This window comes from Pan troglodytes, chromosome 1 (genome assembly GCF_028858775.2).
Source record: "Pan troglodytes isolate AG18354 chromosome 1, NHGRI_mPanTro3-v2.0_pri, whole genome shotgun sequence".
Lineage (NCBI taxonomy): Eukaryota > Metazoa > Chordata > Mammalia > Primates > Hominidae > Pan > Pan troglodytes.
The window spans coordinates 192,059,006-192,073,525 of NC_072398.2; the positions used below are offsets into that span (position 1 = coordinate 192,059,006).

The 14,520-nt window shown below is 45.7% G+C and overlaps 1 protein-coding gene and 1 non-coding gene across 2 annotated transcripts in view; one reads left to right on the forward strand and one right to left on the reverse strand.

Annotated features, from left to right (window-relative positions):
• The first annotated feature begins 5,029 nt into the window (after positions 1-5,029).
• RHBDL2 (rhomboid like 2) overlaps positions 5,030-14,520 on the forward strand; it is a 43,438-nt gene continuing 33,947 nt past the window's right edge. The window contains exon 1 of the mRNA XM_001170361.6: positions 5,030-5,180. Coding sequence (XP_001170361.2) covers positions 5,066-5,180 — 115 coding nt within the window. The 5' untranslated portion in view covers positions 5,030-5,065. The remainder of the gene's footprint in view (positions 5,181-14,520) is intronic.
• LOC112207045 (U6 spliceosomal RNA) lies at positions 7,614-7,721 on the reverse strand. The gene has a single exon (XR_002941527.1). It is a non-coding gene; the product is annotated as a U6 spliceosomal RNA (small nuclear RNA).

The window sequence follows — 14,520 nt, forward strand, 5'->3', positions numbered from 1 at the left end:
GGTTCAAGCGATTCTCCTACCTCCACCTCCGAGTAGCTGGGATTACAGGTGCCCATCACCACTCCTGGCTAATTTTTTTGTATTTTTAGTAGAGACGGGGTTTCACTATGTTGGCCAGGCTGGTCTCGAACTCCTGACCTCACGATCTTCTGGCCTCGTCCTCCCAAAGTGCTGGGATTACAAGTGTGAGCCACCGTGCCGGGCCATTTTATTTTTATTTATTTATTTATTTTTGAGACAGTCTTGCTCTGTCATCCAGGCTGGAGTGCAGCGGCACAATCTCGACTCACTGCAACCTCTGCCTCTTAAGTTCAAGCGATTCTCTTGCCTCAGCCCCCTGAGTAGCTGGGATTACAGGCACCCGCCATAACGCCTGGCTAATTTTTTGCATTTTTCATAGAGATGGGGTTTTGCCATATTGGCAGGCTGGTCTTGAACTCCTGGCCTCAAATGATCCACCCGCCTCAGTTTCCCAAAGTGCTGGGATTATATGCGTCAGCCACCACACCTGATATTCTTCAAAATTTTTATGGGGATTTATGAAGACTTGTGGACCCAGCTTGTGGGATTACGGTGGCTAACTCCTGTAATCCCAGCTCTTTGGGAGGCCAAAGGGGGTGGATCATTTGAGGTCAGGATTTTGAGACCAGCCCAGCCTACAAGTGAAAGTCCGTCTCTACTAAAAATACAAAAATTAGCTGGGCATAGTGGTGGGCACTTGTAATCCCAGCTACTTGGGAGGCTAAGGCAGGAGAATTGCTTGAACCTAGAAGGCAGATGTTGCAGTGAGCCAAGATTGCACCACTGCACTCCAGCCTGGGCAACAGAGCGAGACTCTGTCTCTAAAAAAAAAAAAAAAAAATTGTGAAGACCTGTGAGGTATGACACTGATAAACATCGCCGGCCATGTGTTTGCTGGTGGGGATGAAGTTTCTGGTTAGGTGAGGGGAAGTAGCTTATCCATAGGTAAGCAGGGGCAGAATTGGAGCAAGGACCAGGATTTTCTGACTCCTGCAATGTCAGAGCTCTTTCCATGATACTTCCCTTTTCCTTCCTTCTCCATTCATGGGATTGTTAATTCAGCAAATACTTGCTGAGAAATATTTTCCACTTTCGTGGAGCTCATATTCTAGCAGAAAGAGACAGACAATAAATAAGCTAACTATTTTTAGATAATGATAAGTGCTGGGAGAATATAAGTGGGGAAATGTAGTAGAGCATATAGGGGTGCGGGAAGGCATGGGCAGGGGAGACTTCCTAGGGACGTGCTACAGGTTATGAAGGATCAAGACCAACCTTGTGTGTATGAGTTGTAGGGAAGGGAGAGGGCTAGGTAGAAGGAACAGCAAGTACAAAGACCTCGAGACAGGAGAAGATTTGGTGTATTCCAGGAACAGAAAGACGTCCCTGTGGCTGCAGCGCTGAGTCGTTAGGAGAAGGTAGTAGAAAGTGAATTCCACAAAGAAGGTAGGAGCTAGGTCATATAGGATCTTATCATTTGCCATTAGGATCCTATATCTATCCCAAAGACAATGGGAAACCATTTAAGCCGAGAGTTAATACACTCTGATTTACGGTTTTGTTTTGCTTCATTATTGGAGGGAGGCAGGAGTGGAAACAGAGTGAAGACTAATTTGGGAGGGTAATTTTGGGTCAGACATCAGTAATCTACTCAATGGAAGAATACAAAGATGAACAATGTGAATGGAAAGAAAGGCAGAATGGTATGAGATGTCATTCTGTCTTCTGGTTCTGATGAGGCATGCTGGTAGCTATTACTGTGTAACAGATCACCCCAAAATTTAGTGACTCAAAACAAGAATAGGTGTGGTGGCTCACGCCTGTAATTCCAGCACTTTGGGAGGCCAAGGTGGGTGGATCGCGTGAGCTCAGGAGTTCAAGACCAGCTTCGGCAAGATGGCGAAACCCCATCTCTACAAAAAATGCGAAAATTAGTTGGGCATGGTGGCACTCACCTGTAGTCCCAGCTACTTGGGAGGCTGAGGCACAAGAGTCCCTTGAACCGGGGAGGTAGAGCTTACAGTCAGCTGAGTTCGTGCCACTGCACTCCAGCCTGGGCGACAGAGTCAGACCTTGTCTCAAAACAAACAAATAACAGAAAAACCAAGAGCCATTTTATTTCGTCATAATTATGCAAGTCAGGGATTTGGGCAGGGTTCAGCTGAGCAGTTCTTCTCCATGTAGTCATCAGCTAGGGTCATTCACAGCTGTATTCAACTGGGGGATGAGCTGGGCTGGTAGGTCAAGAAGGTTCCATTCATAGGTCTGGCACCTTGGTGCTTTTCTTTATTTCATTTTCACATGACTTTTTTTTTTTTTTTTTTTTTAAATCAGGCAACCTCCTGAGCCAGAGCAGGCTCAGAGAGACTCCTACCTTTGTGCTCTTCTACATGGCCTCTCTTTCCACGTGGGCACCTTGGGCTTTCTCATAGCATGGTGGCCTCCAGGTAGTGTTAGGTTATATGGTGTTAGGCTTCAAAGAGGAAGCATTCCCAAAGGAGCAAAAGTGGGGACCACATAGCTGTTAAGGCCTGGCCCTGCAAAGTATCCAGCATAGCTTCTGCCACGTAGTATTGGTCAAAACCAGTCACAGCGCTGGCCCAGACTTAAGGAGAGGAGAAACAAACCCAAACCATATCTCTCAGTGAGAGGAATGGCAAATTATATGCTCCGTCTTTAGTCTACCATCCTTGGCTTCTGGGAACTGAATAGCCCTAACCATGCTGATGGTGCTGACCCACTTTTAAATCTAAACCACAGTATACTATGTTGGAACAATTTATAGGTGTTTATTCCCCAGTGAATAGAGAGGGACTGGAGAACAGGAGGTGGTTTCCTTTTCTTTCTTTCTTTTTTTTTTTTTCCCATGTGTTTCCAGAGCCTAACACATACAAGGCATTCAGGGAATGCTACCACTGGATGCACACATCACATAAGCATTCACTGGTAGTTGAAACATGATGTATATAAGAATCCCCTGGGAGCTGTTAAAAAGGCATGCAGATTTCTTTTTTCTTTTCTTTTTTTTTTGAGACGGAGTCTCGCTCTGTCACCCAGGCTGGAGTGCAGTGGCGCGATCTCGGCTTACTGCAAGCTCTGCCTTCCTGGGTTCATGCCATTCTCCTGCCTCAGCCTTCCGAGTAGCTGTGACTACAGGCGCCCACCAACACGCCCAGCTAATTTTTTGTATTTTTAGTAGAGACGGGGTTTTACTGTGTTAGCCAGGATGGTCTCGATCTCCTGACCTCGTGATCTGCCCACCTCGGCCTCCCAAAGTGCTAGGATTACAGGCGTGAGCCATAGTGCCCGGCCGCCTGCAGATTTCTGAACAAGACCTGAGCCCAGACCCTCTGAATCCAAATCTCTAGGGCAGAAGTTTTCAGTCTTGGCTGTACATGAAAAGATACAAGTGCCAGGCCTTCACCCCAGAGACCCAGTTTCTGTTGATCCGGGGTGAACTCAAACACATTTAAATCTCTTCAGATGATTCTGATGTGAGGCCAGGGTGAAGAACCAGTGCCCTAGGATTAGAACCAGCTATCTCTGCTAACCTCCCCAGATGATTCTGATGCAGGTGGTCCATGACAGGGTGACCAACACCCTTGGCTTGCCCTGATTTTAGCACTAAAAGTCTCACATCCCAAGAAACTCCTAGTCCTGTGCAAACCAGACAGTTGGTCATTATCAGTGGACCACTATTGAAAAAAAAATTCTACACGAAGCAGTGAAAGCCTTTTTTTGAGAAATGCCCACAAATACCTACTGAAAGCCATGATTTTGTCTCCTTACTTAAGGGCCTGAGCCAACTGTCCTTGAATTAAGGGGGAAGTGGCTCAGGGTCACTGTTTTCCTTCAGCCCTGTGCTGGTGTGCTAGGTCTGTTAACTCATGTAAATAGTGTGTCTGTCTTTGGGAATTCTTTCAGACTATATCCCTTAGTGCGCACACCACAGCTTTGAAAGCCCAATCACCATCAACAAAGATGATGTGTTTAGGATAATACAAGATACAGGATGAAATTCCTATGTCTTCTGCAGCAATGTGTATTATTATTACTATTACAAATACTATAATAGGGTACACAAATATATGTAATATGTTAAATAGCTGTGGGGCAGCCCAGACTCTGGTCTGAGATTCCCAGGTTTGTGCCCCAGCTTTGCTGTACCTAGGTATGTAATCATGGATGCCTCTTTTTTGCCCTAGTTGTTTACCTGTAAAATGGGAATAATAAAGAGGTCTTCTTCACAGAGCAGATGGGAGGATCCAGAAAATAATAAAAGCGAAAGTGGTTCTGTAGAGTGAGAAGGCTGAGTATTATGATGGTCTTTGAATGGGAGGGACTTGAAGACATTATTCCGCTGAGAGGCCCTGCATGTGACTGGGGCTCTGGTCCCCCTACCCTGAACCATAGCCCACCTGTGAAGTTTCAAGGAAGAAGCTTTTGACGCAGAGTGGACCATGGAGAGAGCTCAGGAAGCAGAGTTCTCTACCTTAGCTGCCCTTACTGCTGATGTCAAGTGTGCCTTGCTTCAGCAAAAAGCAAAGCTTTTGGAAACGGGGGTTTGTGAAGGCATTTTTTGTTTTCAAATCTTTTGCCTATTTATTCCAAGTGTATCCTCAGAAATGTAGCCAAAAGAAAACAACCACAACCACAAACCTGTAATATTGAAAAGCCAGTTCTTAATTTCTGTAGCTAAAAAAGCATCCTTTCAGGCTGTAACCACAGAGAGATTGCTGCAGGCCTCTGGCATAATGATGGTTTGCAGTGTGATGAAGGAGGCTGCTAAGCTCTGTGGCCCAGAAGTCCAATCCTGGCCTCTCCAATTACCCAGGCGCCTAGCAACACCACCAAAAGTCTCCCCGGCAGCCCCAGCTGGGCAGCAATTGGCTACACCCAGCACAGCCCGCTGCCCAGCCTCCTGAGCTCCCCAGCCACATCAAGGCGGGTCTCAGCCCCGGCAGGGGCCTGCCTGGTACCAACGAATGGGTGGGGCCAGCTGTTTAGAAAAAACAATTCAGATATTTAAAACCTCCCTGTTTGAATGCAGCTAGGCAAGCGGCACAAGCTCACAACTAAAAGTGTCTGCCATGGAAAAGGAGTTGTCATAAGGGTGTTGGCCTTGCCAGGGCCCTCCTGGGTGAGGCGAAGAAGGGAAGGTGAGCCTGATTTAGTCCTCTGGCTTCTCAAAGAGGCAAATCCTTTTCCCGTCCTGGACGCTTGTGTCCACCTAGAGTCCTCGTCGTAGCAGTGGGGATGGTGGGAATTCCCAGCCCCATCTTCTCCCAGGGGTCGTGACCTGCCACTTCCTCTACAGCTTCCTTTTGGGAATTCCCAGGGTCTAGTCTGGGACTGTCTAGGCAGCTGGAGGAAAAAGAGGGAGCTAAGAGTACAGGAAAGGATGGGTTGAAAATAACCAAAAAGAAGATTCACACTTCTTTTGTTTAAATTTTTATTTTTATTTATTTAGGTTTTGGAGACAGGGTTTCGCTCTGTCACCCAGGCTGGAGTGCAAGTGGCACCATTGTAGCTCACTGCAATCTTGAACTCCCCATTTCAAGCGATCCTCCTGCCTCAGCCTCCTGAGTACCTGGAAGTGCAGGTGTGCACACCACTGCACCTGGCAAACTTTAATTTTTAATTTTTTTTTGTAGAGAAAGGCTTTCGCTGTGTTGCCCAGGCTGGTCTCAAACTCCTGGCCTCAAGCAATCCTCCTGCCTCGGTCTCTCAAAGTGCTAGGATTACAGGCATGAGCCACCATGCCTGGCCCATTATTTTTTATTTAATTTTTTTTTTTACATGGCCAGGCACAGTGGTTCATGCCTGTAATCCCAGCACGTTGGGAGGCCGAGGCGGGTGGATCACCTGAGGTAGGGAGTTCGAGATCAGCCTGACCAACATGGAGAAACCCCATCTCTACTAAAAATACAAAATTAGCCAGGCATGGTGGCGCATGCCTGTAATCCCAGCTACTCGGGAGGGTGAGGCAGGAGACTCTCTTGAACCTAGGAGGCAGAGGTTGTCGTGAGCCAAGATCGTGCCATTGCACTCCAGTCTGGGCAACAAGAGTGAAACTCTGTCTCAAAACAAAACAAAACAAAACAAAGCAAAACAAAACAAAACAAAACAAGGCCGGGCGCCGTGGCTCACCCCTGTAATCCCAGCACTTTGGGAGGCCGAGGCGGGTGGATCAAGAGGTCAGGAGATTGAGACCATCCTGGCTAATACGGTGAAACCCCGTCTCTACTAAAAATACAAAAAAATTAGCTGGGCGTGGTGGCAGGCACCTGTAATCCCAGCTACTTGAGAGACTGAGGCAGGAGAATCGCTTGAACCCGGGAGGCGGAGGTTGCAGTGAGCCGAGATCGCACCACTGCATTCCAGCCTGGGCGACAGAGCGAGACTCCGTCTCAAAAAAAAAAAAAAAGAAAGAAAAAAATTTACATTTTAAAATCTTAAATTTATTTATTTATTTTAGAGACAGGGTCTTGCTCTGTGGCCAAGGCTGGAGTAAATTTTCATTTTTAACTCTAATCCCATCACAGATGAAGGAGTACCTTTCTATAACACTCGGTGCGTAGAAATCACAGGGGCTGTGGAACATGTGGGGGTTTGGAGTCAGGCGCCCGAGACTCTTCTCCCAGCCCTCCCCTTATTAGCTGTGAGACCTTGAGTAAGTTACTTTGGGAGCCTGGGTTTCTTTATCCTTAAAATGGGAATATTATTACCCTGCCTTACAAAGTGGTAAAAATTAATGAAGAGAATGCTTATAAAGTGTTTAGCCTGGAAGCTGGCACACAGTAAGTGTTTATTATTCTAGTACCTCTTTATTATTTTATTTGATTCTTACCACAATTCTGTAAGATACTCAGGGCAGAGGTGAGCTCTGTTTTATAGCTGAGGAAACTGAGGCCCAGTGGAAAACTAAATGTGGATGCTGGGAGTAGAATTCAGGTCTTTACAGTGTCAAACACAAGGCAGGCTATTCTTCAAAGGCAGATGGGAAGCCCTTTTTTTGGTAGCCATTATGACATGGCAGCTTCACAGTGATGGTGCCCAGTGATGGTAGAATGATAATGGAGGTGGTGCGGCCTTGCAGAGGAAAAGGTTGGTAGGAGGCTCTTTTCTTTTCTTTTTTTTTTGAGATGGAGTCTGGCTCTGTCGCCCAGGCTGGAGTGCAGTGGCGCGATCTCGGCTCACCGCAACCTCCACCTCCCAGGTTCACGCCGTTCTCCTGCCTCAGCCTCCCGAGTAGCTGGGACTACAGGCGCCCGCCACCACGCCCGGCTAATTTTTTGTATTTTTAGTAGAGACGGGGTTTCACTGTGTTAGCCAGGATGGTCTCGATCTCCTGACCTTGTGATCCACCCGCCTTGGCTTTCCAAAGTGCTGGGATTACAGGCGTGAGCCACCGCGCCCGGCCCGGTAGAAGGCTCTTTTCAACATAAAGTCACATAAGGACTTAGTCAATGTGTGGTTGGAATTCCTCCTTCCCCCTTTTCCCTCCTCTCTTTCTCTCCCTCTCTCTTTCCCTCCCTTTCTTCCAGAAGCATTCCTTTTAAAAAACATTTTAAAAAAAAATAACTCTGATGTTTTGTATGGAATGCTTCACGAATTTGCGTGTCATCTTTGTGCAGAGACCATGTTAATCTTCTCTGTATTGGTCCGGTTTTTAGTATATGTGCTGCTGAAGCAAGCACCACAAGCATTCTTTTATTGATTGATTGGTTGAGATAGGGTCTCGCTTTATCACTCAGGATGGAGTGTAGTGCCACGATCTTGGCTCACTGCAACCTCCACCTCCAGGGTTCAAGCGATTCTCCTGCCTCAGCATCCCCAGTAGCTGGGATTAAAGGCATCTGTCACCTCACCTGGCTAATTTTTTGGGTACTTTTCGTAGAGATGGGGTTTTACCATGTTGGTCAGGCTGGTCTCGAATGCCCGACCTCAGGTGATCCGCCCGCCTCGGCCTCCCAAAGTGCTGGGATTATAGACGTGAGCCACCGCGCCCGGCCCAAGTCAGGTTTTTTGATTGCAAAAGATGGGAACTGATTCTGGCTAATTAAATCAGGAAGTGAATTTTATTGAAAGCACATTGAGAAAGTTACAGAATCACTTGAAGGCTGTAGAAACAAGGCTTGGGAAAAAAGCAGAAACAGAGACCAGGTACCTAGAATTACACCAAATCCCATCACAGAGCCAGATAGGTGAGGACAGCCTCAGTGCTGCTGCTGCTGAACGCCCAGTGCTGCTGCCTTCATCACAGCCACAGCTGGCGTTGGATGCTGGATGCCATGCTGACCCCAGTGGCAAGGCTGTCTGGACACTGGATACTGCTGCCACTGCTGCAACCACTGTAAAGAATTTTTTCCATCCCCACCTCCAGCCTCAGAAATCCTAAGCAAATGCAGCTGATTGGTCAAGCTGCCCTAGCTGCCTAGGGACAGGCAAAAGTGAATATTGGGCATGGTTAATGTCTGTAGTGGGATCCGTTTCCTGCTGCCCACCAGGAGAAGATAAATTCCCCAAGAAAACTGACAAATGACGACTACGTACATGTTGTCAAAGAATCCACTGGAAGTCCTTGACATTTGCAGATTCAACACTTGCAATTTTGGTAATTTATTAGTTACTCCCAAAGGCCCATTATAAATGAATATGAGTTGAATGATTGGCTTTGCCTGTTAGTGAGCCAGGCCTACCACTCTGCCTGGACATCTCACATGACTGTTATCCTTTATGTAGTTTGCATGCAGTGATTAAAATATTTGTTTCTTGTTTGCAGAGTAGAAAAGATTCATAAAATAAATAATCCAATAGTGCCAGTGATATAAACAAAGAGAAAGTGGGGAGGTATAAGACAGTAACTTTGTTTTTTGGCTACAAATAGAAGTTTTGGATAAATTGGCATGCTGTGTCAAGTTCAGTGGTGTCTAAGATCCCTGATATCATTAGATCCACCATGTGTGTCACTGAGATACAAGGAAAAGTTGTTTAGTGAATGCATCAGCCAGGCTGCTCATCAAGAGAGAGATTAACCTTTTTTTTTTTTTGAGACAGAATCTCACTCTGTCGCCCAGGCTGGAATGCAGTGGCAAAATCTCAGCTCACTGCAACCTCCGCCTCCCACTGCAACCTCCACCTCCTGGGTTCAAGAGATTCTCCTGTCTCAGCCTCCCGAGTAGCTGGGATTACAGGCACATGCCACCACTGCCGGCTAATTTTTGTATTTTTACTAGAGACAGGGTTTCACCATGTTGGTCAGGCTGGTCTCGAACGCCTGACCTCAAGTGATCTGCCTGCCTCGGCCTCTCAAAGTGCTGGGATTACAGGTGTGAGCTACCATGCCTGTCCTGGCTATACTTTACAATGTAATTTTGGGAGACACTATGTGGTATGTAGTGCATTAGGGCATCTGAAAGGTCTGGAAAAATCTCTTGCAAATGTCAGGAGTCTCCTATGTAAATCTCTTTATAGAAATCTCTTTTCGGCTGGGCACGGTGGTTTACGCCTATAATCCCAGCACTTTATGAGGCCTAGGTGGATGGATCACTTGAGGTCAGGAGTTTGAGACCAGCCTGACCAACATGGTGAAACCCTGTCTCTACTAAAAATACAAAATTAGCTGGGTATGGTGGTGCATGCCTGTAACTTCAGCTACTTGGGAGTTTGAGGCAGGAGAATTGCTTGAACCTGGGAGGTAGAGGTTGTGGTGAGCCGAGATCGCACCATTGCACTCCAGCCTGGCAACAAGAGCAAAACTCTATCTCAAAAAAAAAAAAAAAAGAAAAGAAATCTCTTTTCAACAGATTTTTTTTTTTAAGGTAGTCAACTGTCCTGAGTAAATGAGCACAGTCTTGCCCTTTCAAGTCTTTGGCCAATACACTGGCTCTGTGATTGTTAACAAGTAATGCTTATTCCAGGCAAAGTCAGGAAGTAGGAAAGTTCCTTTCGTGTTTCCTTGTTTTTTTTTTGAGACGGAGTCTTGCTCTGTCGCCCAGGCTGGAGTGCAGTGGCGCAATCTCAGCTCACTGCAACCTCCGCCTCCCGTGTTCATGCTATTCCCCTGCTTCAGCCTCCCGAGTAGCTGGGACTACAGGCACCCGCCACCACGCCCGGCTAATTTTTTGTATTTTTAGTAGAGATGGGGTTTCACGGTGTTAGCCAGGATGATCTCGATCTCCTGACCTTGTGATCCGCCTGCCTCCGCCTCCCAAAATGCTGGGATTACAGGCATGAGCCACTGTGCCCAGCCCTGTGTTTCCTTTTAAGAGTACTTGTGGCCAGGTGGGATCTTTCTATGTTTCCTCTTCAGAATACTTGTGGATTACAGGGTCTCTCACACCTGTAATCTCAATGCTTTGAGAGGTCAAGCAGGGAGGATCCCTTGAATTCAAGGGTTTGAGACTAGCCTGGACAACATGGGGAGGCCACCATTTCAAAATAATAATAATAATAAAGTTTAAAAACTTATTTTTTTTTGAAAAAAGAATACCTGCCAACCATGAAGGAAAGGGTTTTGGTTCTTTTCTCTCCCTCCCCAATCCTTAGAACCCATGAAAGGGTTTTGGTTCTTGGTGTGCATAAGGAACATTTCCATTTTTAACCAGAAGGCTAGAGACATTCTAACAATCTACTCAGTTGTTCCCTACCTGTAGGATGAGAACTTCTCACAGCAGTGCCACCCAGTTTTGATCTGTGTATGCGAGGCCTTTCAAAAAAGAGTGGGCAGCAACTGTCTGCAGATAAGAGGTAGGAGGTTTGCTTAGTGAGTAAGAAAGCAGAGTCAGTGCAGTAAATCTCCACCCAGTGAATGACACCCAATAAGTGAGTGCTCGAGTGCCAAGTAAATGAATGGACAGCTGTTGATGCTTGAATATTTCTTTGAGACTAGAATGTGTTGTAATCATTATTTTGTTTTGAGACTCCTGCTCCATTCAATTGGGCTTCCAAAAATTCTGGTAATCTGACGTGTGTTTCTGAACGCTGTATCCCAAGTTTGACCTATAGAGCCCATGGAGTTTATATACAGGCCATGCCCAAGGAAGGACAAAATTAATGACAACATGACCTTCGATTAGATTTGCTTTGTGAGGCTCCAGGGAGGGAAACCTTGGACCCAGGAGCTGGTGAATAGATTCCAGCAGTGTAAGGAAGAACTACCCATGAATTAGAACTGTTAGAAAATACAGCAACCCCGCTGAAGTCCATCTAGGTTGTTTATAATTCTTCACGGCTATGAATAGTTCTGCATGAATATCCTTGTAATATACCATTGTGTATGTGCTCAAATACCTTTGAAGGGTGGATTTCTAGAAGTTGGATGGTTCTGTTGAAAGGTATATGCTTTTAATAGTTTATACACATTGGCCAATTGCTTTCCAAAAGGCTGCATTAATTTACACCTCATACATTGCACCCATTGCCACACACCTCATAAATATGGGATATTATCAGTCTTTTTTTTTTTCTTTTTTTTGAGATGGAGTTTCACTCTTGTCGCCCAGGGTTGAGTGCAATGACACGATATCAGCTCACTGAAACCTCCACCTCCTGGTTTCAAGTGATTCTCCTGCCTCAGCCTCATGAGTAGCTGGGATTACAGGTCTTGCTACCATGCCCAGCTAATTTTTGTATTTTTAACGGAGACGGGTTTCACCATATTGGCCAGGCTGGTCTTGAGCTCCTGACCTCAGGTTATCCACCGACCTCAGCCTCCCAAAGTGCTGGTATTACAGGCATGACCCACTGTGCCCAGCCTAAGTCTTTTTCATTGTTACCAATCTAATAGGTAATATTTCCTCAGAAATTCAGGAGTGGGGCAGAAGATAAACGTGAGCAGGAGAGATGAGGAAATGTTAGAGACTGGAAGGAGCACCTGTGAGCATTATAGCACCAGGTATTGGAGATAAGATAAATCAGAGAGAGGCCCCTGTTCTCAGGAAACAGGGTGGAGAGGTATGGAAGTTGGAGGATGATAGTAATTGACTGAGAAGAGAGGTAAAACCAAAATGCAGTGGCTCACACTTGTAATCCCAGCACTTTGGGAGGCTGAGGCGGGAGGATCGCTTGAGCCCAGGAGTTTGAGACCAGCCTGGGTAACACAGGAAGACCCCATCTCAACAAAGAAAAAAAAAATAGCTGGGTGTGGTGGCGTGTGTGCTTGCAGTCCCAGCTACTTGGGAGGCTTGAGGTGGGAGGCTCACTTGAGCCTGGGAGGTAGAGGCTGCAATGAGCCGTGATCCTGCCACTGCGTTCCAGCCTGGGTGACAGGGAGAGATCTTGTCTCAAAAAAATTAAATAAAAAAACCCCAAATGTTTCTAATTGCTAGCAATGTGCTCATTTGGTGCTAGAGCCTGAAGTAGCTAGAACTACATGTCTACTTTACAAGGCAAGGCAGAAAGCAGACATGCAGTGAGTTTTGGCTAAACCGGTTGGGTCAACTATCTTTGCAGCACAGGAAATATATTTAGGCACTAACATATTTAAAATGGTGGTCTTGAAGTTGTAAAATTTCTGGAAGTGTTGAAATCCCAAGATAAGGGCAAATGTAATCCTTATTTTTGTAGCTCCTTTTATACAGTTGTATTGTTAACAATGTGACATTTTATTTCCTCATAAAATGATTATGTATGATATTTAGATACAAAAAGGCTGATTTATACAATGTGAACTGTCCCTAATTGAACTTATTTTTAAAATGCTTTAATATTTGTGGTTAAAAGCTGCTGATCTTAAATCCACATTGTAGTTTTGTCAATTATGAGATGTGGCAAAAAGTAGAAAAAAATCATCAGTCTTCAAGGGAAATTAATAAAAGAGTTATATCTATGGACGGAATGTCTGACTCTGGGAGGCGGGTGAGTGGGTGGGTGAAAAATGCAGGGGAGAGAAAAAGCCTTTATTTTCAGAAAATTTGCTGGGGAAAAGAAAAATAAGATGTCTCTTCCTCAATTTATTGAATATAACCTATTCTAATGTGAAAACTTGCCTAATGAGTTTCATTTGAAAATCAATTGAATTTGATCTGATTCCCAGTAACATGCAGTGTGAAAACAGGCCCCAGGCTCAGCTCCATCCCTTCCATCTATCCATCCATCCATCTAAAACTCATTCATCCATCCATAGCCAATAACAACTAATAATTATAGGGTGTTTACTACGTGCCAGATACAGTTCTTTTTTTTTTCTTCGAGACAGAGTCTTGCTCCGTCACCCAGTCTGGAGTGCAGTGGTGTGAATTTGGCTCATTGTAACCTCTGCCTCCCAGGTTCAAGTGATTCTCCTGCTTCAGCCTTCCTTCAGCTTGAAGTACAGGCACGTGCCACTATGCCCAGCTAATTTTTGTATTTTTAATAGAGATGGGGTTTCACCAGGTTGGCCAGTCTGGTCTGAAACTCCTGACCTCAAGTGATGGGATTACAGGCGTGAGCCACCACGCCCGGCCCAGATACTGTTTTAAGTGCTTTACATGCATTATCTCAAGTAAGCTTCCCAGCAATGTTATGAAGCAAGTGCTATCATTATCCTCAGTTTAAAATGGAATCTGAGGGTTTCCCAATAAGTTAAACATAGAATTAATTACCATATGACCCAGCAATTCCACTCATAGGTATATGCTCCCCCTCAAACTGGAAACAGATGTTTAAAGAAAACTTGTGCCAGGTGCGGTGGCTCACGCCTGTAATCCCAGCACTTTGGGAGGCCGAGGCGGGCGGATCACGAGGTCAGGAGATCGAGACCATCCTGGCTAACATGGTGAAACCCCGTCTCTACTAAAAATACAAAAAAAAAAAAAAAAAAAATTTAGCCAGGTGTGGTGGTGGGCGCCTGTAGTCCCAGCTACTCAGGAGGTTGAGGTAGGAAAATGGTGTGAACTCGGGAGGCGGAGGTTGCAGTGAGCCGAGATCGCACCACTGCACTCCAGCCTGGGCGACAGAGCGAGACTCCGTCTCAAAAAAAAAAAAAGAGAAAACTTGTACAGGGATGTTCATTCACAATAGTGAAAAGGTGGAAACAACCCAAATGTCCATAAACAGACGAGTGGATAAACAAAATGTGGCATGTCTATACAACCCAATAGCATTCAGCCATTAAAAAAAGGAAATTCTAGGCTAGGTGTAATGGCTCATGCCTGTAATCCCAACACTTTGGGAAGCCGAGGCGGGTGGATCACTTGAGGTTGGGAGTTCAAGACTAGCCTGGCCAACATGGTGAAACCCTGTCTCTACTAAAAATACAAAAATTTTCTGGGTGTGGTGCCGGGCGCCCATAATCCCAGCTACCTGGGAGGCTGAGGCAGGAGAATCGCTTGAACCTGGGAGGCAGAGGTTCCAGTGAGCCGAGATCGCACCACTGGACTCCAGCCTGGGCGACAGAGCGAGACTACATCTCAAAAAAAAAAGAAAAGAAAAGAAAAGAAAAGAAAACATGTGAAGGAAGCCAACTACAAAAGGCCACCTACTGGATGGTACATATGTATTGTATGATTTCATTTA